Raw genomic sequence first — 26,949 nt, 5'->3', positions numbered from 1 at the left:
TTTCATACGTAATAAATGATTATCAGGAAATTGCTACACATCTCGCTTCCACTTCGTGTTTTGCTAATACAACAATACAATCAGTAACTGATAATTCAATTTTATAATCATAAAAAATTATCAAAATATGTGACAAAACAAATCTATAAATGACTGAGAAATATTTTGCATTCAATATCAAATCAATAGTCTGCATCTCGAGATCGATACAAATGAAGACGATTGCTGGATCCAGTAAATGCTCTACCAAGCCCCTATCTTCGCTCCTTACGAAACTATTAACATCTGTGAAGGACAAACTCCAAACGTACTGTGCCAATACATATGCCAGAAGTGGTGTAAATCAAATGTGTATTCTAAACAATTCTAAAGAACTTCTAGTAAATTTGAAATCGAAAAACTTTTCTCAAATCAAAAACATCAAAATCTATGACTTTTCAACACTTTACACAACCACTCCTCTCGATGAATTAAAGACTAGACTTTTTGACATCATAGACAGTTGTTGCTTCATCAACAAAAATAGAAAACGTAAATAATCAGATTTAGTGATCATTCATTCAAAATATTACTTTTTAGAACACCACTCGGATTCCACGCACAAGTACTCTGAAGCTGAAATAAAAAATATGCTAGAGTTCCTCATTGACAATATCTTCGTATCTTTTGGTGATCAGGTCTTCCAACAGTCTGTCGGAATTCCCATGGGTATGAATTGTGTTCCTTTGTTCGCTGACCTGCTTTTATATTCTCATGAAGAAGAATTTATTCAAAAACCTCTACATGAGAAGAAAAAATCTCTTGATATGGCCTTCAATTCGACATTTAGAAATCGACATTTCATCTATCAACAATAATAATTTTCATTCATATGTCGATTCGATATATCCCTGTGAATTCAAATTAAAAGACACCACATAGTCGTCCACGTCTGCTTCATACTTAGATATTTCATTGGAATATATATTAACGGTAAAGAAACAACTCCACTTTATGACAAACGGGATGATTTTAGCTTTTCTATCGTCAACTTCCCATATTTATGTAGTAATACTCCATTATCACCTGCATATGGTATTTATATATTTCAACTGATTCGATACGCAAGAGCTTGTTCTGCGTATGATCAGGTTTTTTTTTTTAGATCGAGGCAAGTTACTGACAAACAAGTTCATGGTGCAGGGGTTTCAACAGTATCGCTTGAATTCAGCATTTCGCAATTTCTATGATCGTTATAAAGATCTTGTTTGCCAATAAAACCTATCATTGGGTCAAATGCTGTGTGATGTATTCCATACCGATTGTAAGGCTGTCTGTTACACACTGATTTTGACTTCTGATATCCCCGTTTACCTAATCAAGATATAGGGCTCCCGCGGGTGTGACCGGTCGACAGGGGATGCTTACTCCTCCTAGAGTCATGATTCCACCTCTGGTATATCCAGGGGTCCCCGTTTGACCAACTTTCTATTTGTATTGCTTATAGGAGTTGTGAGATTGATCACTGTTCGTTATCTTCACCTTTCATAAAAACATACCATATATATTATAAAAGTTTCTAGAGGTAACTACATAATTATACAATAACAATTTATCCCGAAACATTATTTTTCGTGTTGGTCGAAAAACGGAAACATGACACGTAGAACATAACACAGCAACAAAGAATACGAAGATACAATTATCCAAAAATAGTACATAAAATATGAGAGAGAGAGAGAGAGAGAGAGAGAGAGAGAGAGAGAGAGAGAGAGACTGTAACCACACAGTATGAAGTTTGATAAGCAATCCATTAATTTGAATAGCAACTTTTTGTAGGACAAACTATGGATCAATTCAGTACCAAGTCCTCACAGAGCGAAATTATGAAGACAGCGATAATCTTCTGTTCTTAGAAAAATTCAATGAGCAAGAAGACCCGAAAGAGGAAATATGCACAAAAAAGAAAGAAAGGAAACTGTCGGTCTTCCGGATGATTTTACTGAATGCAGTAGTGTGCGGTGTGGAGATATGCGACTGCGCAAGTTTTTCGTACATACCCCCAATGCTTCTTAAAGCAGGTTACTCGGAGGTACCTATGACGTCAGTGCTTGCTGTCGGGAACGTGTTTTGCTTGTTACTGATTCCCGTCATCGGAAATGCAAGCGACAGAAGCAGAAACCCATGCGGACGGCGGAGGCCATTTATTTTGGGTCTCTCACTGCTGGTGCTAATATCCATGATCATTATTCCATATCACGACTCGCTGAGTACCGGGCACACTGGTAGTCTCATCCTTCTAGGTATTGGAGTCATTCTCTTCGATTTTTCCCATCAAGCTTGTCTGACACCATGTGAAGCATTACTGAGCGACCTGACGCTGAACAGCAGTCAACAGGAACAGATCTTCGTGGTGTACTCAATGATGGTGTCTTTGGGAGGAATTGTGGGATACCTGATCACCGCCCTTGACTGGAGAGCGACAGTTGTAGGGGATCTCATCGGGGGACAGGACAAATTCGTGTTTACGACTTTGACGGGAATTTATTTGGTTTTGTTGTTAGTGACGTTTGCTGTTGCACGGGAGAATCCGCACACTATGAACGAGTCATCGGATGTTTCGGAAAATCCTGACATTACAGTTCAAAATTCCGAAATTAGACCATTGTCCAGTGAAACGAATACGCATGAAAACTTAAACAGAGAAATACAGACCACAACTCATTTTAAATGGTCACTCGATCTTCAAAGCTTTCATGCCTTCTTATTATTATCAAAATACTTTGTGAGAAATGCTTCCTCAAAAATCTTTAGTCATCTACCAGAACCGATTAGAGATTTGCTCACAGTTCCATATGCTGTGAGGAAGTTGATCTACCCTAATTTTTTCGGATGGGCAGGAGTTGTAGGATTCAATCTGTACTTCACTGATTTTGTAGGCCAGGCGGTATACCACGGGGATCCGACTTTACCCGAGAACACCACACTCCGTGGATATTACGACGAAGGTGTTCGAATGGGCTGTTGGGGGCTATTGTTACATTGCGTAGTTTCGATTTTATACGCCTATTTCGTGGAACATCTGATCGAAAAAGTCGGGATGCGGATCACGTATGCCGCGGGAATGACAACGTTTTCAGTGGCGATGTTAGCCATGGCGGTGTACCCCAACATATATTTTGTGACCACGATGGCGGCTTTAACCGGCGTGGCGTACGGGACACTAACGACCGTTCCTTATATCCTGGTAACACTGTATCACTCGGAGAAAGAGGCAAGTTCTTCCAAATGAAATAGATCCTTATTTGTGAAAGTTATAATCATACAGAAATTAACTTGCATTAATCCTTAGAGAAGAAGGCTTAACGTAGGTCCCGGGTTTATAGACTTTTAAATCTAAATTTTGTCTGTTTGTTTGAACAGATATATATGAAAGACAAACATGGAGGTCCCCTAACCGGAAGAGGTGTGGCTACTGACATGGCGACGATGGATAGCGCATGGTATCTATCGCAGATTGTGTTGTCCTTCATGATGGGGCCTATTGTTGATGTCACCGGAAGTGTTCGGTCTTACATCGTAACATCGGGAATTGTGGGACTTCTAAGTTGTATATTCATACCAGGTATTATAACATCGAAAGAAAATCTACAAGGTTAAAATAAAAATGAATTATTTTGGAAAGACAAGCTGTTTTATTAATTCATCCTCGTACATTACGGAAGCCATTATCTAGATCCCGAAAAGATCTCTTTCACTTGATGATAAGAAATTGTACAATTGATCTAGAAGTCATTAAAACCGCAAATAAATAATATTCACGACATTTTACTGAATAGATAAGTAAATAGATATTTATTCGGTATTTTCATGTACATGTAAATATATAAACATGTCAAAGTTCGCTAGCTTATTTCTGTAGCAGTTCTGGCGTTCGTATAGTCTGTACTTCACTTTATGTTCGTTTTATTTGCTAATGGCGACTTCGAAACAGACCAACTACACTATGATTAGAAACTTGAAAACAAGAGGCCCAAGGACCACATCGCTCACCTGAGTTACTTTGGCCCATATCTGTAGAGTTTCCATATATATTTGCATGTAAAACCTTAGTCCGTATTGTGGTTCCAACCTACCCCTGGAGGCCATAATTTTTACAAACTTGAATCTGCACTATGTCAGGAAGCTTTCATGTAAATCTCAGTTCTTCTGGCTCATTGGTTCTTAAAACGATGATTTTTAAAGATTATTTTAAATAATTCATTCTCATGTAAAACTTTGATCCCCTATTGTGGCCCAAATCTACCCGCGGGGCCATGATTTGAACAAACTTGAATCTGCACTATGTAAGGAAGCTTTCATGTAAATCTCAGCTCTTCTGGCCCATTGGCTCTTGAGAAGAATTTAAAGATTTTCCCTCTATATTTGTATGTTAAACTTTGATCCCCTATTGTGGCGCCAATCTACACCAGGGGCCATGATTTCAACAAACTTGAATCTGCACTATATCAGGAAGCTTTCATATAAATCTCAGCTCTTCTGGCTCATTGGTTCTTGAGAAGATGATTTTAAAAGATTTTCCCCAATACATTTCTATGTTAAACTTTGATCTCCTATTGTGGTCCCAACCTACCCCCAGGGGCCATTATCTGAACAAACTTGAATCTGCACTATGTCAGGAAGTTTCATGTAAATCTTTATGTTCGTTTTATTTGCTAGTGGCGACTTCGAAACAGACCAACTACACTATGATTAGAAACTTGAAAACAAGAGGCCCAAGGACCAAATCGCTCACCTGAGTTACCTTGGCCCATATCTGAAGAGTTTCCATATATATTTGCATGTAAAACCTTAGTCCGTATTGTGGCCCCAACCTATCCCTGGAGGCCATAATTTTTACAAATTTAAATCTGCAATATGTCAGGAGGTTGTCATGTAAATCTCAGCTCCTCTGGCCCATTGGTTCTTGAGAGGAGGATTTTTTAAAGATTTTCTCTATTTATCCTCATGTGAAACTTTGATCCCCTATTGTGGCCCCAACCTACCCCTGGGGACCATGCTTTGAACAAACTTGAATCTGCACTATGTCAGGAAGATTTCATGTAAACTTCAGCTCTTCTGGCTCATTGGTTCTTGAGAAGATGATTTTTAGATTTTTTTTCTATTTATTTCTATGTAAAACTTTGATCCCCTATTATGGCCCCAATCTACCCCCGGGGCCATGATTTGAATAAACTTGAATTTGCATTATGTCAGGTAGCTTTTATAAAAAATTCAGCTCCTCTAGCCCAGTGGTTCTTGAGAAGATTTTTAAATGACCCCACCCTATTTTTGTGATTATCTCCACTTTGAAGGGGACATGGCCCTTCATTTGAACAAACATGAAAACCCTTTACCCAAGGATGCTTTTGGCCAAGTTTGGATATAATTGGCCCCGTGGTTCTTGTGAAGGAAAATGTGAAAAGCTTACGACGACGACAGACAACGGACTTTTGATAAGAAAAGCTCACTGGAGCCTTCGGCTCAGGTGAACTAATAAATGAAAATAAGATTAACACTCATTATCTGGCAGCAACCAGATAAATGTGGCGATCGCCATTTAATTTATCTGGCGGTCGCCACTTAATTCAACTCCTCTCTCAAAATGAAACGGGTGTGATCCCTGCAAGTGGAATATCCCTCTCCAATACTTAGTAATGTGTTACAGCCCAAGTGTACTACAAAACGACATATCTCAAAATCTGGGGAGTTTTCAAAGGGAGATGGTAGTACGTGCAATGTACTGCAATTGGAAATACTTGTTTTTACGTCCCATTTGAAAATTGCTCACTTATATAGTGACATCACCAGCTGTAAATGATGTACCACAAATTTAGACCATAACATTACATGGCGCTCAAACTCATAGCAATGAAGTTCTCTATGCCAATGCCTGTCATGACATGGAACCTACGTTTTGAAAGATCTGCAACTATAAAGTGTGTGGGGAAGGAGGATCTATTTATAAATACGTCTTAGGCTAGACGCGACCAAAGTAAGAGTAGGCCTCGAGCCCACAACTTCCTAGTCACAAACACTTGCCTCTCAAACTCATATTTAAAGTAAAATTATTACAGAAAGACAAATCCATATACATGTATAAAAGATAAAACCCAGTCAGGTCCCCACAGTCGAATAAAAGACAGGTGATAAAGAGACATTGTATTTAATAATAAGTAACCATTCGAGTTTATACATAGAAATCTCTGTATATATACATTGTATATAAAACCAACAGAAGGCATATGTAACAAGTACACACAAAATACATGCATCAAGACATCAAAAACTACATGTGTTTTAATTTAAAAAACTTTAAAACACGCCCGAATCTATTAACAGTTATGTATTTCGAGCACCATTGATACTTTACCAAGCTTGATTTGAATTTTTGTTACGATAACGAGGCTGAGTGGCCAATGATTGGTGTATTTCATATTTAGGGGCCTAACTAACGCAAATACTTTATATAATCATTTTGAATTATACTTCAGTCAATAAACCACATCTCTCCAGTTAAAGTAAGGAGTTTATCAAAAGGAAAGTATCTACATGTATGTAACATCATAAAACATTTCATTTTATAATAACAATTCTGTTAAAAGAATACTCAACAATAATAAATCAAAGGTTCCAATGATTGAACGTTAACATATGAGATTCACAGTTTGTTATCACATCATCTTAAAAGTTTGTTCATATGAAAACTCTTCAAAGTCTGGAGGTAATTTTGAACATTTGACTTGTAAATACTGAACAATGACAACCAGTACAGACAATGATAACATGCGATGTCTGATAGTGACACACAACAAGTGGAACACCTCTCTGTCAACATTCAATTTTATTTTTAATCTGCCCTTTCCTGTTCCAATGATATTCTGTACTACGTTTTGTTTTCACAATAGCAGACCCAACATAATTTTCTTAAATTCAAAATCATGAGTATATACATACAAATCGAGCATGTAAACAGCTAAAACGATATAACATAACAAAGAAAATATATTTGGCAGTTTGTATGATACAGCCACGAATTTACACCCTCCATGAATATCTCCATGTTGTAACACTAAAAGAAGAACCCACGAATGCTTGTTTGGTTTTTTTTTTTCCAAACCGATAACAATTAGACAGTTTTCAACATTGTAAATACCCCTGCCTCTGTTAAAGCTCTCTTGAAAATAAATATACATGTATCAAATAACTATTTGCGCATCTGGTGCATCAAAATTGGTACCGTATAAGTTTTACATCTAGTACAACAGAAAAACCTCTAACAAAAGGGCTAAAGGTAATCAACAGTAAAAGGTTAAAGGTAATCAAGAAAATGAAAATTTATCATGAAATAAAAATATATACTGTGTACATGTATTCTTTATGAAATTTCTCAAATCAAACCTTGGGTCATTGTTTGTGAAATATTATGGTTAAGAATCTTTTTCCGACAAGATAATTTTGTTTTGACACATAAAAACGTTTAACAAGTCCCTCCTTGTTCAAGAATATATTCCCGAGCCTGGTTACGTTCAATGGTGACAAAATTGACCTTGGTCTTTATGAATGATTTTGAAAGTTATCTGTCACACAATTTTCACCGCATACCGGTATTCAGTTCACAAAGCATCTCTGGGGCACACGCGAGATTTGTTTTTCTTTATAACAAAGTGAGTACATAAATTAAGCAAACAAGGCGAGTCAATACATATTTTCTGAGAATACTGCTCTTCTGCAATAGAGGAACGTATTCTACACAGTATATACAAATGAGAAGGAACTATTTTACAGTGTTACTGTATACAGATAAGTAGATGGCGGTGATCCGCTCCTCCAACGCTATGCTGCGATACTTTTATACACGACATACTTGTCTCCTTGAAATTCTACAGATTCCTGACATTCCTTAACGAAGCAAGCGGCAGCAAAGTCATTGATTGTGTAAAACTCATTAAAACACGGAATAATAATGCTTATATTTTGAGACAATGGTGGCAAGCTGCGTAACATTCTACGGTAAGTACTGGCTTCTGTAAATATTACAATAAACTAATCCACATTTATAACGAACTCGGATACAACGGAAGACTCTTTATGGTGAAAAATACGACTTAATGAATTGAGATCCGATGTTTTTGTAAATGGGGAGATTTAAAGTGATGCTGATACCAGCAGCGTTTCTTTCTCTATGGTATCACAATAGTGAATACTGACAAATGCGAAGTAAAATCCGCAGTCACAACAGTAGAGTATTAGGGTTCAATAAACGCATACACATAATACGTAGTGGAAGAACATGGACAAAAAACACCCCAAATTATATTGTATAAGGCAAATTGAAAAGAGTCAGAGATATCTGAATGTGAAAAATGCTAGTTTCTGTTCCATTTCACGTCCCAGTGGAAACTTTCTTTCTCTCATATTGAGACGTCAAAAGCTTTAATGAAGTGCCACAAATTTAGACCTATGTACGCCGCTCAGGGTAGTGAGGGTTCCTATACACCCAACGACTATCATGACACAGGGCCTGACATTTCAAAGTCGGAAAGACTCCATGACATTTCAAGGTCATATTCGAAAGACTGGGACTTTCACTTACTTGGCAAAGGAACATTTACTATTTATGTTAAACGTCTTAGGTTTTACCAATCGTAACTACTCGGCTATTTCCGTAACCGCAAATGGACGAGCGCGCGATCCGATTGAGGTTTTACGTGGCGTCGGTATATAGAATCGAACCCGGGAACTTCCGGCCTTGAAGCGAGCATCCTACCCACTAAGCCACAATAACCGGTAAAATTAAAACTTTCGAGTATCAATAATTATATGAATACATCTACTTAAAAAAAAACCTACAGACATGACATTGAATATGATAATGCATATATCAAAGTTAAATAAGTAATCTGGCAGTATAATTTTCAGCCATTTTGATTAAATTGTGAACATGGATAAGTAAAGGCACTTTCAAAAATCCGCTTCTGCTTTAAAATAATTTTTAAATTCTTACGCACGTTGCAATGAATGAATACACGAGCTTGCGTTTGTAACTTTCAATTCCGCTTAAACATAATTATCAAATGATAAATCAAATTTTCAACACTAAATGCAAGAAAAATGGTCAACAAACGTAATATAATACTTTGGGTAAAAAAAAAAAATCCCACAATATTAAAATTCAACTAAATGTACCATTTTCCCCACTAAATCCCACATATCATACATTATGCACAACATAACATTTACAACATATTTAGACACCTTGACATGAAATATTCCTGTTATTACGGTATCTCTAATCAGTAATGAGAGAGATTAATATTCCGTGGGGTTAACATGATTGATTTTACATAGATTGATTATCGTCTTCACCTTTTTGAACGCCATATCGGCGAAATTCCAATTACGTATCGGAAGAAAATGTTGTAACGCACCAAAATACAGCGATGATAATCAAAATTATAAATTCAGCACCTTGCTTGAAATAAAGCCCTCATAAAAATTAAATAATGACAACAGAATGCCCTTGTCTTGTCGCAGCAATCATTTCCTCGCGTGACGAAATAATACTTTGAATAAAAAAGCAACTCAAAATTCCCATAATTCCTGCTGTGATCATGTAAGATAGCACTGTTCCGGTCATGTGGACAACATATCCCATCATTCCCGAGAGGATAACTTGGGAAAGGAAGTAGGCGGAGTCCAGCGTAGCGATGTCCGTACCGATGCCCCGGAAGTTATTCTTTCCGTTCTCCGTCCGGAAGTAAATCTATTTAAGAAAAACATTAAAGAATAAATAAAACTCTGTTAAAACACATCGTTACTAAGCTCTACTACTTTTTAAAATCACAGAACATCCTGGATTTATTTAAGTACATGTATCGCAAAGAATATCATAATCCCATTCCATTTAAAGCTGCAACAATGTACTGGCGTAAGTATACGACAGGTATCGCGATATTCAGTTAACGATATGAGACATACATGCATCACGATATTTAGATCACGATCCGATACGTATCACGATATTTACCTAAGATAATGATACATATCACAATATTCAGTTAATGATACTATAGGTATCACGATCACATTCAGTTAACGATACGACACGTATCCTGAGTGATAAGCAGTTAACGATACAAAACGTATCCTGATATTCAGTTAACGATATGATGAGCATCACGGAATTTAACTTACGATACGATAGTATCATGATCTTAAGTTAACTATACAACACATCACGATTATATTCAATTAACGTTACGATATTACGATATTCAGCTCACGACACTTATGACGATATTTAGTTCGCGATATTCAGCAAACAACACGATACGCATCACGATATTTAGTTATAGACAGGATACGCATCACGATATTTAGTTATAGACAGGATACGCATCACGATATTTAGTTATAGACACGATATGCATCACGGTATTTAGTTATATACACGATACGCATCACGATATTTAGCAAACAATACAATACAATGCGTTTCACTCACAATATTCAACCAATGTAATTCAGATCTTCCACGCTTCATATCTCTCATACTACTTCGGTCTTCGTGGTATCTTATCAACAAATGATTAAAATGAGAAAAACAGGCTCTTCTGGACAAAAATAAATTTTTGAGTCTTGCTACAGAATTCAAGTCTCGTCTGGAGAGTAAAATTTAGCATACTACCAAAAAATAGATATTTCATTTTGTCAAGTTTTTAATTTTACTTGTATAACAGGGAAGATCACTTTATCATATTCAGGGATTTTTATAGAAGCAACTTGTGCTGTCAGTATTGTCTAGATCTCCCCTTAGCTTGTTTTTGTTATCAATATATAGAATGATATTTGTTTATTGTCATCTAATAAATGACAATATTTCACACAATACTGGTGTTATGTTATGTTGTTGTTCCATCATTATATGGAACTTTGCCTGAACACCAATATTACATAATAATAATTGTATTTAATAAAAACCTGTAAATATTGAGCTAACCAATACTAATCAATTTTAGTGCTAAAACTACGTTCCACCCCAGTCTGTAATAAATAATCTTGTCGAAATTCTGCCATGCAGTAGGCTTTACAACGTTATAGTTGATACCGAATTATAGGGAATAGAAAGGAAACATCATCAACACCATCATTTCTACTACAACCACTACTACTATCACCATTGCTACTGCTACTACTACAGTGTAATACTAGTAGTCTAGTACTACTATTACTATTATTACTACTACTTCTACTATTATCACTACTACTACTACTATTACTACTAGTCTTCTAAGTAATCATAAATCCCTGACTGACCTCTTTTTCTGCGTGGTACTGCGTGACGAGGATGAACGGAATAGTGGTTAGGGTGGCATATCCGAACCCCGTCATCGCCGCCATTACATTCACAAAATAGATGTTGCGGTATATCACCATGCCCGCCATGGAGATGGTAAACATAATCATCCCCGCGGCGTAGGTCCGACGGATTCCAATACGCTCCACTAAATTCTCCACAAAGAAGGCGTACACAGCGGAAGTGATGCAGTGAAACAGTAGACCCCAGGATCCCATTCGAACACCCTCGTCATACCGAGCACGTAGGTACGAATTCTCCTCCGCGTTAGGGTTTCCCTCGTACACCGCCTGTCCGACAAAGTCAGTGAAGAAGAGGTTAAACCCCATCACTGCCGTCCAACTGCAGAAGTTTGCCACTGCCAATTTTCGGAGCACATACGGGACCTCCAACAACAACTGAATTGATTCCGGAAGCCTGTCCCGGATTGCTGCGAAAGCAAGTTTGCCATAAAACTGCACATATGATAATATTCTAAAGCGTTTTAGAACAAACATAAACGGTAAACACACCAGTAAGATTGGACGGAATTTCTGTTTGTGACGACGGGATTTAGATCGATTTTTCCGTAAAACGTTTGGCAAAGAAGCCTCGTCCGAATCACTCGATTCGTAACCTGACTCCATAGCTGGACCATTGAACACAACCTGCTGAGAAGAAGAAATGTCTAATAGGGGCTTTATATCCTGGGTCTGGGATGGCTGGGGGGTGATTAGAGGTTCTTCTTTAGCTACGACAACAGTAACAAACAACAGAAACAACAAGAGGATGACCAGCATGGTGAACACCGTCCTTTCCTGTCCGCCAATCATAGATCCTATGGCGGTCGCGTTCCAATCCAAGGCGGTGATTAAGTACCCCAGAAAACCGCCCAGCGACACCATTTGGGAGTACACCATAAACACACGTTCTTGTTGATTGGTGTCTTTTGATGCATCACTTAGCAATGCTTCACATGGCGTCAGACACGCTTGACTGGTGAAGTCGAGCAGAACAACCCCCACTGTGAGAATAAGTAATGCACCCGTCTTACTGACGGTTCCTGGGCCAAAGACGGACACACTGATCCAATCTCCGTACGGTATAGTAATTAGAGCGAACATCAGAATTGTAGAAATTCCAATAATGAACGGCCGCCTGCGACCCCAGCCGCTGTAACAATTATCGCTGGCGCGCCCAATCATCGGAACGAAGAAGAATCCTAAAAGAGGCCCCATTCCTAAAATTATACTCATATTTTCCTCTGTGTAGCCAGCTTTCAAGAGCATAGGTGGGATGTAAGTAAACCCGGCGCATGCGCAGATTTCCACGCCACACACCACAGCGTTCAGTAAAATAATCTGAAGCAACGAAAGAGATTTTCCACCCGTTGCCATTGAGACGGGTTTTTGTCGAGGTTCCATGTCGTCGTGATGGATCACTTCCTGTAGGTAGCGCTCGTGGTCTTTTTCATCATGGTCCGTCACTTCCGGTAGCGCGCTGTACTGGACAGATGTCCTGAAAGAGAGAGGGGATGTGTATATTGCATGGTGAGTTTTTTGGATAATATTCATCAAGTAGAATTCTTTATTTTTATTGCACACACATACATGTATATATTATATATACATGTAAATCAACTATCAAGAGCAGTGGTTATCCAAAATATGAAATAACGAAATTCAAAAGTGGATGGCCTCCTGGGTGAGCAAAAATGTATTCTACGGAAATATACAAAACAAAGACTTGATATAAATGTAGCATATACATGTACATGTAGCTCTCTAAACAAAACTTAACCCTCTAAACAATACTGAACTCTCTAATCAATATACTGAACTCTAAATAGTACTGAACCCTATAAACAATACTGAACTCTCTATAATCAATACTGAACTCTTTAATCAGTACTGAACTTTAATAGTACTGAACTCTCTAAACAATACTGAACTCTCTAAACAGTACTGAACTCTATCTAACAGTGCCGAACTCTCATAAAATAATTCAACTTTCTTATAAATACCATACTCTCTTAATACATGTAGTACTGCACTCTTTTAACAGTATCGAACTCTTTTAACGGTGCTGAACTCTTAAAAGTACTGAACTCTTTTAACAGTAATGAGATATTTTATTAATCGTAATGAAGTATTTTAATAGTAGCCTGAATTTTATAAATAGTACTGCGGCTCGCCAAGGTTTACGATTGTTTGGTTTTCCTCCAAGTGTCAATGTCCTATAACTTTAACATAACTGCTAACTTGCTATAGCATTCACCCAACTGCTAAATAGCTATAAATTCACACAACTGCTAACTTGCTATAAAATTCACACAACAGTTAATTTGTTCTCTTTCTACCAGAACGAAGTACTATCCTTGTGCTAAAGTTTGTGTTACTAGATCCATCATGACTTTTTAAAAAATGTTGTCCTTCGAGAAATTTTTACCTAATCTAACCTTTCCCATCTTAATGTTAATTTAATTTTCAATGCCAGCTTAGTGTCAAAACGTCCCCTCCACGACAAGCACCGTGTTAGGTTCTGTACATGTCATGTGCCGGTAGGGTTCTTGTATAAATGACAGAAAAGTTTCTTCAAAAAATGGCAACAAAGTGCAAATTTGGCATGTCTCTTAATAATGTGGCAACAATCGCAACTGCGACGCACACCGCATCTGTCGTAGAATCGCAGAAACATACAATGGTTTTCAATTAAGTTGTCTTCTCCACAATCTCAAAAGTACGTAAAACAAGTCAAGAAAACCAATAAAGATATTCCATAATGTTCATAGTTGAATTGCGCAATAATGGAATAACATTGCATGTTTCTGAACAAGTTAATGAAATAAATCTGTAACAATTAAATTAAATCAATTTTGTATTCTTGTGTGCCCCCCACACCCACCCAGCAAAGTAATGACGAGGATAAAAGTAACAAGTATGTAACCAATTTTTTCTTACAAACTATAAAATTCCAAAACACGACTTTTGTTACACACCTAGTTTTAATATATACAAAGGTATAGGTATATCATATCTTTGAAAAGCTGGGCATAAATCTTTAGTATGTATTGTTTAAAGGCTTTTATTTCTTCAAACACAAGAATTGCCTCTGCAAACTAATATAAATATTTTTTTCAGCTGTTCATGAATTTATATATGAAACTTGTAGATTCGTCTAATTAATTTTTTATCATATTGCATGACATAATGTAATATTTTAGGAGAGGGACTTGTAAGTTGTTAGAACTTGTTCCCAATCCTTTTGATTTGATCAATAAAACATGTTTAAAACAAAACAAGATTAATCAACATCATCGCCACAATAAATATGGGTGGAGGAAAACCCGGCTAGAGGCGCTGTATGCTGTATGTGTACTTGCAGTCGCAGCTCTTGCTCTATTTGACGTAATCATGATTTAGCGCTTGTTGTTATGTTCGATAATGAATAATTATAAATTTTCTTGTCTTTGCCCAACTATAAATCAGTGCTCTTTGTTTTACCACCAAAGACGTTAAAATAAGTACATGTTCTGTATAAAGCATTATTTTCACCACAGCAAATTCAAAATGCAGTTTTTTAATGTTTTAAAACACTGCAGTTACAACAAAGAGTTATGTGCTTTCCTCTTGCCGTAGTTTGTATGTCATCAAGAACAATGCATATAAAGTGAATTAGCGTTATTCTATAACTTCGCTATCTACATTTTTACATTGTTATATATGGTCAAAATATTTGAAAAAGGCTGGGAAACACCCTTTTTTAAATTGTGGGATTGCCCAATGAAATATATCTATGGATACAAAAAAAAAATACATGTATATAAGGTGGGAACTTTACTTCCAGGTTTAATTAGAATTCAAAATTAGATACTTCTATCACATCTCTCTCTCTCTCTCTCTCACTCTCTCTCTTTATCCACACCTCTCTTTCTCTGTCTATACCACTCTCCTCGCTATCTGTACATACATACTCTCTCTTCATCCATTTGAAAAACAAAAGAATGCAAAATACCATGCCCCCTTCCAGTACCTCTTAATATCTCAATTAACATAGTTTGAAAATTATAATAAATTGTCAAGTGCGCTTCCTGGCAGACAGGAGTTTATTTTAAGAACACCTGCATGATGAATTTAATTCACAAAATAGACAATGGAGAATGGGGTCTATAAATTACATATCAATACACAGAATTTACATATATAAATAGGTTTACCTGTATGATTTTGAAATCAAAATCGTGTCACGTGTGCCTTTTAAGTTTTATCTATAATCATGAGAGAGAGAGAGAGAGAGAGAGAGAGAGAGAGAGAGAGAGAGGGGGTGTTGGGGTTGGGGGAGAGTGTGTTAATTCCATACTAACAATAATAAAATCTGTTGAACAACACACCAATATCTATGCTGGTCTTGTCAATTGAAAAATTAACATAAACGGCGTGACTTACATGTAACAATTAATGACTCGTCATATTTACTCTCTGAGTCACAACGTGATTGCGATCTCATGTACATAACGAAAAATAGACTAACTATGGACGTCCCCAACCCCAAATACAGGTTTTCTGTGTTGTATACTGAAAGGGAGGAAGAACTTAAAATATAAGACATACATGTACAAATATCAATAAAATAAATCCTAATAGTCATGTAAAAATCGCCTGTCTCCGCTAACCCGATCGACACAATAGTCTAAATTATTTTATCCCCCTACTATATTTCATTTTAGACAAACTGTTCTGGGGAAGATTGAATAAGCATTGTTTTGGAGTTGGGACTTGTAGTATTTACTTCAGAAGTAATTAATATCAAAAGCATATAAAGTGAAATTATTAGTGAAGAATGAACCCCTCGTGTTCAATATACTAACAAACCTGCAAGGAGATTGTGATTAGAGTGTTTCTTTGTGTACTCCAAAAATAAAGTTTGAGAACAGACCGCCCCCCAAAAAAATCATCTACCTTTTTTGTACCTACCTACCTACTTACCTACCCTAATTTTGTGTAGGATGTTAGCGGGGAAACAAGTGTAATTACTTTTGGCCCAGATAAATAATTATAAACAAACAATGTGACTCATAATGAGAGGAGTCGTATAGAACCAGTTACTTATATGTACTACCTGTCCATTAAGAAGAACGGTTACCTGTATTTTAGAGCAACATCACTGAACTCCATTTCCGATCCAGAGCGTTCGCTACAAGACTGAGGGTCCGTCCGCGCCACGCCGCCACACTCGATACCGAGAACTAGAGACAACCGGTAGTCGGGACTCTCAAGAGCAAGAAATCTTAATTAACATCTGGGGCCACAAACAGGAGTCTGCTAATTAATCCCACTGTCTCTTATATTTTCCATTTATGATTTTTCACACCATCAAAAATGCATGTATAAAGAAGAGAATTCCACGGTTGCATATACAGTTTCTTCCATTAATCCTGATCTTAAATTGCCTTTATTTAGCCCGAATCACAGAGAAAAAAGTCACTACCTGTGTCTACGTAAAAACAACAGCTCATCAGTGTCGCTCACTCGTCACTGACTAATGTGCTTATCAATAATCATCAATAATTATTATTATTCGTCATTGTAGAACAGTCTTTAACGAATGGCTTCCATTTATCACGAAAACCATACAGTATTACACACGTGCTAATATCATGAGTATCCATTTGTACATTTTATAAACGATTTTCAAACGTGACAGTCACCATGACCCCTGTAAACATTTAGAGTGCGAAACCTCCGACATGCAGAGGAATATCGGGGGGGGGGGGGTCTAGAATCCATAGAGCAGTGGGAAGACAGAGTTACAAAATGGATTGGGAATTCTGAAGAGGGACTACAAGCATATGTCTACTACATCTTAGTTACAAACAGGATTACTCATTCATCTGTAACCGGAAGGGGAGAAAATGCACAACTATTACAGCCAGCTGCCTGGAGTTACGTGGGTATTTAGTTTTCCCTCATTTTCCCCGCATGTTAATGGAATGAAGATTGATGCCATTCGTTCTTGTGAGACAGACCCCCCCCCCCCAACCTTCCCCCTACACACACACACCCAATCCTTCCATGATAACCACTATTCGGGTTGTTTGAGATTACTCTCAGATATTTTAACAATGAATCATGCAGAAAAATCATCACGTTCTCTCTACGGCAATAAATGGGAATACATCAACCTTTAGCCAGTGTGTAGAAAAATTAAAGGGGAATAATGGAGCATCAAACTATAGATGTTTAGTGCATCTCTCTCTCTCTTTCTCACTCTTTCTCTCTCATATATTATGATATGCCAACCATTGATTCAGGGATATTTTAGGGTCTGTAGGGGGCCGAAATAAGGCCCCATTCCCAATGTTAAAAAGCAGGTATTTCCCCCAATTTTTGCTTTGAAATTCCCAAACAATGAAAACAAACCAAGCAGGGTAGCCAAATCGTTCATAAATCTTCTTCACAGGCCCACACATTACATTTTTTGCTTCAAATTCTTAAGTAATCCTAATTTTTTGGCCTCTGCTTATTTGAATGAGGTAAGCTTTGCCCAAATTAAAACTCAGAAGGAGCTAAATTATACCTTAAAGCACTCTGAATTGGTTTTTTCCCTATTTCTTTGTATGAAACATTTTTCCCAATTTCAAGCAAATGTCGCCATTTCTCCCAATTCGAAAGGCCCCGGCCCTTGAAATCAAGACCTTAAAAAACTCTGAATTTGTACACATGTAGCAAGAACTGCCCTGTGTTAAAACATGTTCATATCGCGTACATTTTACGATTAATAGACAAAGAAATGTTTTTACCAAATGACTATCATATATATTTATTTTCTTGATAAATCTAAATAGCCTACATTTCCTTTAAGCAATTCTTTAATCATAATAAACCAAGTCTTTTCTCCTTTAAAAAGTTGAATTACAGATTTACCTACCTGAGCGAACAACCCAACAGGGAGCTAAATTCTGTCATTGTATAAACAAGACAAACAAATACACACTGTATAAACTTTTCCCATAAAAAGTGCCATATATTGTATGAGTGCAAGATGTTGATGTCATCAATAAGATATTAAAAGTATATCGAGTTCGGGAAACTGTTTTTACTAAAAATCAATGATAAAGTAAAACATCGTCCTTTGTTATCAATGAATCTGAAAAAACATCAGCTTTTGTGTGGAGTCGGTAACATCCTGACGTCCTAGTCATGTCAAATCGTTCCTCCACGGCTGTTTAATAAATTGTCTAGGGTAGACCATTTGTAAAATATTTGAATTCGCATTGACAAGGCATACTTTGTGTCAAGTTTGGTTAAAATTGGTCCAATGATATTAGAGAAAATGATTTTCGAACATCACCTCCATATATTTATCTATTTTGCAATAATCTCCACATCGAATAGGGTGTGGCCCTTTATTTGAAAAAAATTATAATTCAAACTGAGTGACAAGTTTGTTAAAACTGGATGAGTGGAGAAGAAAAGTTTTAAAAGATATTTTCCAAATTTAGTTTTAAACATAACTTTGCAACCCTCCTGTGGACCCATCACTGGTCCGAGGATCATGGTTTGAATGAATTTAATCTAAGCTGTATCACAAAGTCTTCCTGTAAATATTGGCATTTCTGGTGCAGTGGTAGCATCAATCCAATGTTCAGACTTTCTTAATCTTCTCCCCTTTGAAAAGGGTGTGTTTATATCCCTAAACTGATTCGATATGCAAGAGCTTGTTTTGCGTATGATCAATTTTAAATCAAGGCAGGCTATTGAAAAACAAGTTGATGTTACAGGATTTTCATCAGTCTTGTTTAAAATTAACATTTTGCAAATTGTAACGTCATTTAATATAAAGATGTAGTTTGACCATACAATCTGTCATTCAATTAAATGCTGTTCGACATGTTTCATACCAATTGTTAGGCTGTTCTTGACACACTAGTTCTGACTACAGATTACTCCATTTACCTGCTCAAGATATAGGGCTCATGGCGAGTGTGACCAGTCGACAGAGGATGCTCACTCCTCCTAAGCACCTGATCCCACCTCTGGTATATCCAGCGGTCCGTGTTTGCTTAATTTTCTATTTTGTACTCCTTATAGAAATTATAAATTGATCGCTGTTTGTTCTCTTCACCTTTTCATCCTTCAGTTGTACATACATTTATTTGAATCCCCTTAACCAAAGGACACTTTGTGCCAAATTTCATTTAAAATAATCTTGTGAATCCAGAGAAGATGGAAATGCGAAAATTTTACATCAATGATGACCGTCACAGACAATGGGGAAATTTCAATCAGAGAACTTCACTTGAGCTCAGGTGAGTCAGGTGAACTAACAATGAAAAATAAAACATACATAAAACTAAGGTATTAAAACTGGAAAGCAAAACGTCATCATTTGTTGTCCAAGTACAACAAAACTTACAAGAGGCCCATGGGTCACATCGCTTACCTGAGGCACCTTGACCCATATCTGAAGACTTTCCAAATATATTTGCATGTCAACCCTTAGTCCTTATTGTGGCCCCAACCTACCCCCTGGAGACCATGATTTTTACAAACTTAGTTCTGCACTAAGTCAGAAAGCTTTCATGTAAATGAAAACTTCTTTGTTCCAATGGTTCTTGAGAAGAGGATTTTTTAAGATTTTCTCTATATATTAGTATGTAAATTTTTTATCCCCTTTTGTGTCCCCATCCTACCCCTGGGAGCCATGATTCTAACAAACTTGAATCTGCACTATGTCAGGAAGCTTTCATGTAAATTTGTAATTCCCTAGTCCAGTGGTTCTTCAGATTCTGAAGATTTTTAAAGATTTTCTCCCTATATATTTGTATGTAAAACTTTGATCCCCTATTGTGGCCCCAACCTACTTCCTGGGCCATGATTTGAACAATCTTGCATCTGCACTATGTCAAGACAATTTCAAGAAAATTTCTACTTTCCTGGTCCAGTGGTTTTTGAGAAGAAGATCCTGGGGGCTGGGGCATGGTTTTAACAAACTTAAATCTGCACTATGTAAATCTCAGCTCTTCTGGTCCAGTGATTCTTGAGATTTTTAAAGATTTTCCCTATTTATTCCCATGGAAAACTTTGATCACCTATTGCGGCCCTAACCTACCCCCGGGGGTCATGATTTACCTGAATCTGCATTATGTCAGGAAGCTTTCAGATCCTCTAGCCCAGTGGTTCTTGAGAAGAAGATTTTTAAATGATCCCACCCTATTTTCGCATTTTTGTAATTACCTCCTGGCATTTGAATGGGGCATGACCCTTCATTTGAACAACTTGAATGCCCTTCACCCAAGGATATTTTGTGCCAAGTTTGGTTGAAATTGACCGAGTGGTTCTGGAGAAGAAGATGATTGATTGATTGTTTAGTTGTTTTCCGCCACACTCAACAACTTTTCAGTTATCTTGTGGAGCCCGGTTTTTCTTGGTGGAAGAGAGAAACCAGATACAATGTACCTACAATGTACCTGGAAAGAGACCACCGACCTTGTGAAAGTAATCTGGGAAACTTTTTCACTTACCGGCGTGAGCAGAATTCGAACCCGCATCAACCAGAGGTGAGAGGCCGTGTGATTTTGAGCGCGATGTTCTAACCACTAGTTAAATAGTTAAACATCACGTGACACTTCTACAGACTCATTTTTTTTAAGGTCTTGATTTAAAGGGCCAGGGCCTTTTCAATTGGAAAGTTTCCCAGTTTATTTTCGGAAGGTCGGTGGTCTCTTACCAAGTACATTGTATCTGGGTTCTCTCTTCCACCAATAAAAACTGGGCGCCACCAGATAACTGAATAAAGTGCACCGCCACGGCACATGATACGCCCGTCACATATTGTTAACAGTATAGATTGTACCCATTAAAACATTTTTTTTTTATATCACCTTAATTAAATGTCACAGTGACCTTAAAGTAGGATGTGACACACCTTCTACCTAAGATGCATTAGTTGACCAATTTTGGTGATTCTAGGTCTAATAGTTTTCAAGTTATGAGCCGGACAAGTTTTTGCCATATATGGCCATATCTTCTTAATGAAAAGTCACAGTGACCTGGTTTTAATGTGCGACACACCTTCTACCCAAGATGTATCTACAGACAAAGTTTGATGATTCTAGGCCTTGTAGTATTTAAGTTACGGGTCGGACACGAAAAAGCTAACAGACGGACGGACAGACGGATATCTTCTTAATGAAAAGTCACAGTGACCTGGTTTTAATGTGCGACACACCTTCTACCCAAGATGTATCTACAGACAAAGTTTGATGATTCTAGGCCTTGTAGTATTTAAGTTACGGGTCGGACACGAAAAAGCTAACAGACGGACGGACAGACGGATATCTTCTTAATGAAAAGTCACAGTGACCTGGTTTTAATGTGCGACACACCTTCTACCCAAGATGTATCTACAGACAAAGTTTGATGATTCTAGGCCTTGTAGTATTTAAGTTACGGGTCGGACACGAAAAAGCTAACAGACGGACGGACAGACGGACGGACATGAACGCCATACCATAATACGTCCCGTCTTAAGACGGGCGTATAAAAATTGTAGAGTGTGGCGGAAAACATCAATCAATCAATCCAATTGGGAAAAATAGCGACATTTGCTTGAAATTGGGGACAATGTTTCATACAAATAAATAGGGAAAAACCCAATTCAGAGTGCTTTAAGGTATAATAGGGCTCCTCCAGGTCAGGTTCGTTTTGCAAAGCTAAAAAACATCTATGCAAACAAGCCCAGAAAGCTATGTATGGAGTTATAAGAAAAATCAGACAATTTAATTTACCAGTTAAGTGCCTTCTTGATCTGTTTGACAAAGTCGTTTTACCTGTTTTAATATACGGGTGTGAGATTTGGGGATATGAAAACTTGCAAATTATAGAAGTTCTCCATCTAAAATTTTTGAAACATGTTTTTCGTTTAAAAAGCTCCACTCCGTCATTTATGGTATATGGCGAAACGGGACGTTTCCCTGTTTATATTAATGTGTATACTAGAATGATTTCTTATTGGGCCAAATTAACATTTAGTCATAAAAAAGATAGTAAATATTCTTTACAAATATTTATATACACAGTATTATAATGGCACATTTAAGAATCCATGGTTTGAATGTATTCATAGAATTTTGAACCTATGTGGACTTTCTAATATATGGTATGAATAAGGTACATGTACCATGAATGAAAAATGGATAACAAACGCTGAAAAACAAAGTCTTATAGATCAGTTTGTCCAGACTTGGTCATGTGATGTTTTTAGCTCTTCCAAGGGTACAATGTACAGAATTTTTAAAACAAGTTTTGGTCTGGAAACTTATCTTGAAAATCTACCTAAGAAACTCAGTAGCATCTTTTTGAAATTTCGTACCACGAACCATCGCCTCCCAGTAGAGACTGGCCGATGGTTTAGTATACCATATAACGAAAGGTTATGTGTTTTATGTAATAAAACAAAAATTGCAGATGAATATCATTTTGTATTAGAGTGTAGTGCTTTATCCAGTATAAGAAAAGAATACCTACATAGGAAATATTGTACGACACCAAATGTAATGAAATTTTATGAAATCATGTCAACGAATAATGTTAAAAACCTTAAAAACCTGTGCACGTTTATTTTAAAGATATACGAATTAGTCTGTTCTCCTAACACTTAACTTCAAATTTTTGTACATATTTATGTATATATTTCACTTTGTTTATTTGCATACCTATATACATTCCTCTGACGTTACTTGTATTGACACATGAAATTTCTGTATTGTACCTCATGTACCATTTCCATTGTGGTTTGAGCGAATAAAATGAATGAATGAATGACTTCAATTTGGTCAAAGCTTACCTTATTCAAATAAGCAGAGGCCAAAAAATTAGGAAGCAAAAATTGTAATCTGTGGGCCTGTGAAGAATGTTTATGAATGATTTGGCTACCCTGCTTGATTTGTTTTCATTGTTTGGGAATTTCAAAGCAAAAATTGGGGAAAATACCTGCATTTTAGCATTGGGAATGGAGCTTTATTTCGGCCCTCTACAGACCCTAAAAAATCCCTGAGGCTAACTATATAGTTAAATATCATATAACACTTCTACAGGCTAGATAAATAGTTAGACATCATGTGACACTTCTACAGGCTAGCTAAAGAGTTAAACATCACATGACACTTCTATAGGCTTGCTAAATAGTTAAACGTCATTTGACACTTTACACTACCAGTCTTTTCTCATTGAAATTATCAATTGGGGAATATTAGTCAGACAACAGCCCTGACACAAGTCAATAAGGTTGTCCAAAGTACAAGTTAATCATCGTGCTCTGGTAAAACATCCCATCAGTCAGGTCAAAGGTAAGATTGAGATTATACACATTCAAACAAAACTATTAACTCTAACAATCAACTTTAAATTCCCTCCTTTTTCGCTCTTTGTATAGCAATTTATCATAATTTTTATAGCAGTTACATAATCGACAGGAAATAGTTTGTTCTATGCAGTTGTTTACTTTTTGGTTCATGGAGAATTTTCAATCCACATGACAAACAGCCAGAAATATTCACTGTATAAATGTCTCTGAAAATCAAGGAGTGGTACCCATTATTGAATAACAATTAGATGATGTAAGAAATGGCTTAAAGATCATTACATACCCATCTGCAAAAGTACCACATAAAATGGATGCAGTATTAATTTTACAGACATGCAGTGGCATAATGTATGAAAATTTACATATATTGAGTCAAGAATTTTTTTTACAAAGTCTGACAATAAAACAAGTAGGATACCACCTTACAACTTCCATTGTTTAAAAAATCGTATTAATTTACTGCTGAAACAAAACGCCTACTGGATGGATCAGATTTGACATTAGATTTCAAGGACATCATAGATCACTTGTGTTCAATCTTTATACCGAGCCTGTCCATAAGGGAGGTGTTCACACCCCACCAGAGAAGTGTCAAGGACATAAGTGAATCTTGTATAATTTTTCGTGGCATTTCACCTACAATTCACTAGTGCTCTATTTTATTTACTATTTAGATCTACAAAAAACCTTGGGGTATATTACTATGTCTGTTTTAGAGCTAGCACATTTTGAAAGTTCCTGATTATTGCAAGTAAAAATGTAAAGTCGGCTCATACAATTGTATGCATTTCAGTAAGTTGTAGGACATTACTGCAGTAATGAAGGAAAGAAAAATCTTTGGAACAATTGAGTTTCAAACCTGGGATGTTTGCATTACTAGTTAGGTGATCTAACTACTGAGCTACCTAGGCTGATGTACAAAGTTTAGTATTACAAATGTACAATTTTAACCTATTTTAGAATATTATTACTAAAATTTCAACCTTCACCAGGTTAGGAATACTTCTCCTGTAGCGAGATCTTCTCACTAAAACGCGATTATCCCTCTTTAGTGAGAGAGTAAACATTACCAATAACAGGTGTTTTGGTGTCTTCATTGAAAATAATGGCAAATTCCGTGCAACGTTGAATAAGTGTTACACACACTCAACACGACATGCATTGTCTCTATAAAATTTACAACACAGTCAAGTTTCATATCAACATTGCTGCACATGAGGGAAGGAGGCTGAAATCCAATGCACATTGTGAGTGGTTTTTGTTTCGATTTATACAGCTATAATGTATATTTACAGAAGTATCTGACATTTTAGCACTTTTTCTTCTTTTCACGAAAAACCAGTCTATGCGAAAGAAAGACATGGGACCATTGGACCTGACTGATGTGCAGTGCCTGAAGTCCGATGCATAAGTTTTTACACCGGACCGGAATGTCTTTACTATTTTGTTTGTTTGTTTGTTATAAGTAAAAAATATCACACAAACCCAAATACGTAAATGAATGTGATTAAAACCGTATGGACTGTCTAAAGTATTATACGGGAGGGATCCCTGGTATAGTATTACTAGTATAATAAATAAGATTTCCTTGGTTTTGCATTTTCATGTGTTTCACTTTTTTACATTAGGGTTTTCGGTCTGACAAAATTTGGTTCGGTCCGGTGTTCATTGATTACACAGTACCGAATGTCTTGTGTGGTCCAAAAAACTTTCACATAGACTGAAAAACACGAAGCGATGTACTCCTCGGGTGCTTTTCTCGGTTGTACAGGATATATTTACTCTCGCTAAAGAGGGATAATCGCATTTTCGCGAGAACATCTTGCTATAGGGGCAGTGTTCCCAACCTGTTCACCACTCCAGTAAAGCTGATTAATTATCATTTTAAAGGGACTGGTTCACATTTTTCAAAAGCAATATTTTTCATTTTTGATGTTAAAAATTAAAAATATAACTCATTCAATGTTGACAACCAAAATTTGGACCATCTGAATGCAAGAATAAGAGCAATATTTTAGCTTCTATTCTGTGTTATGTAAACAAAGACTTGAGTCTTTTTATGTAAACAAACAAACCAGTGAAATGCTAATTTTGTAATTCAAAGCATCTTCATTTTGTACAATCACAAATTCTGACTTTTATATGACACATTTAAGCTAAAGTATACTTGAGATGTGATATATTATAATAAACTTGGATCAATATTCATTTATTTTGAAAACTTCGTAAACAATAACACACCTCAATCTTTGTTTTCAAAACAAATAATAAACTTTCTATAATGAGCTTCTGCCATGATGAATAACCTTAATTTTTTTTTTAGAAATCTTCTAAACATATTAGACTGAAGATTTTGATCATTTATTAAAAGTGAAAAACAAAATTTGGGGGGAAATCGTGAATCAGTCCCTTTAAAGAGAATTAATTTATGGTCAAAACAGACGGGTTTACCCAATGCACAAGGCTAGAAGTATACTAGGAAACTGCAAAGTAAAATGACCTACTTGGATGATTCCACGTGGTAATCCATTCATTGTGTTTTCTGTCTTCCAGATTCCATTCTGTAAAGAATCAGTTGGTTTTACTGTATTTACTCTAGTTGGTCGGTTGATAGTATTTTCAATATTGAAGAAAATATGTAATACCCAAAAATAAAACGCGTGGTATTCTTTTATTCGACAAATGCTTATAACTTAAATATATATATAAATAGTATGTGTAGCTGAGGAAATTCGGCACACGTGCCACTGTGGCATTTTCTGACTTCGTATAAAATCAGAACAAAACTAACTCATTTTTTTTTTTTACTAACTGTATGAGAATAAAACAGAATTCATTAACAGTCAGGTAAGAATCTAAGATACCCGATTACAGTATTGACAACAAACCTCACGAGACGCCTCCCTCAGCTCTGTCTACTTCATCATGCCACATTCGCGAACTCGTTGAACCCCGTACTTTGTTTACAGTTAAAGGTCAGGCTAATATCAGCAAATCACACGGGTTTTCATTGATGATTTACAAAGTCACAAATTTAACGTCTATATATATATATATCAATTTAGTTATTCAACTTCTTACATCCAATTTTAAAAGGAATAGCCTGTAGGCTAGGCCTATATTGCTCCTAATTGTCAATATTCTTTATAATTTAAAAAAAAAATTTTTTTTTTGTTGTTGATGATATTTAATCCTAAAGACTGTAGGCCTATACTGTGATTGCTAGA

The 26,949-nt window shown here is 36.5% G+C and overlaps 2 protein-coding genes across 3 annotated transcripts; one reads left to right on the top strand and one right to left on the bottom strand.

Annotated features, from left to right (window-relative positions):
- The first annotated feature begins 1,346 nt into the window (after window positions 1-1,346).
- Window positions 1,347-3,663, top strand: LOC125647232 (solute carrier family 45 member 3-like). The gene has a single exon (XM_056139854.1). The coding sequence runs from the start codon at window positions 1,973-1,975 to the stop codon at window positions 3,269-3,271; it is 1,299 nt and encodes a 432-aa protein (XP_055995829.1). The 5' UTR covers window positions 1,347-1,972; the 3' UTR covers window positions 3,272-3,663.
- A 2,505-nt stretch (window positions 3,664-6,168) lies between these two features.
- LOC125683421 (solute carrier family 45 member 3-like) lies at window positions 6,169-26,691 on the bottom strand. Of its 2 annotated transcripts, XM_048924556.2 has the most exons (4): window positions 26,611-26,691; window positions 26,227-26,283; window positions 11,338-12,874; window positions 6,169-9,784 (listed from the first exon to the last, which is right to left on the bottom strand). In XM_048924556.2, exons 2-4 carry the CDS (start codon window positions 26,250-26,252, stop codon window positions 9,518-9,520), a joined length of 1,830 nt encoding a protein of 609 aa, XP_048780513.1. In that variant the 5' UTR covers window positions 26,253-26,283; window positions 26,611-26,691; the 3' UTR covers window positions 6,169-9,517. The 2 variants fall into 2 exon arrangements, with proteins under 2 accessions (XP_048780513.1, XP_048780512.1); XM_048924555.2 differs by lacking the exons at window positions 26,227-26,283; window positions 26,611-26,691 and adding an exon at window positions 16,499-17,070.
- Window positions 26,692-26,949: the final 258 nt, after the last annotated feature.

This window comes from Ostrea edulis, chromosome 6, assembly GCF_947568905.1.
Source record: "Ostrea edulis chromosome 6, xbOstEdul1.1, whole genome shotgun sequence".
Lineage (NCBI taxonomy): Eukaryota > Metazoa > Mollusca > Bivalvia > Ostreida > Ostreidae > Ostrea > Ostrea edulis.
This window is presented reverse-complemented; position numbering and strand designations above follow the sequence as displayed.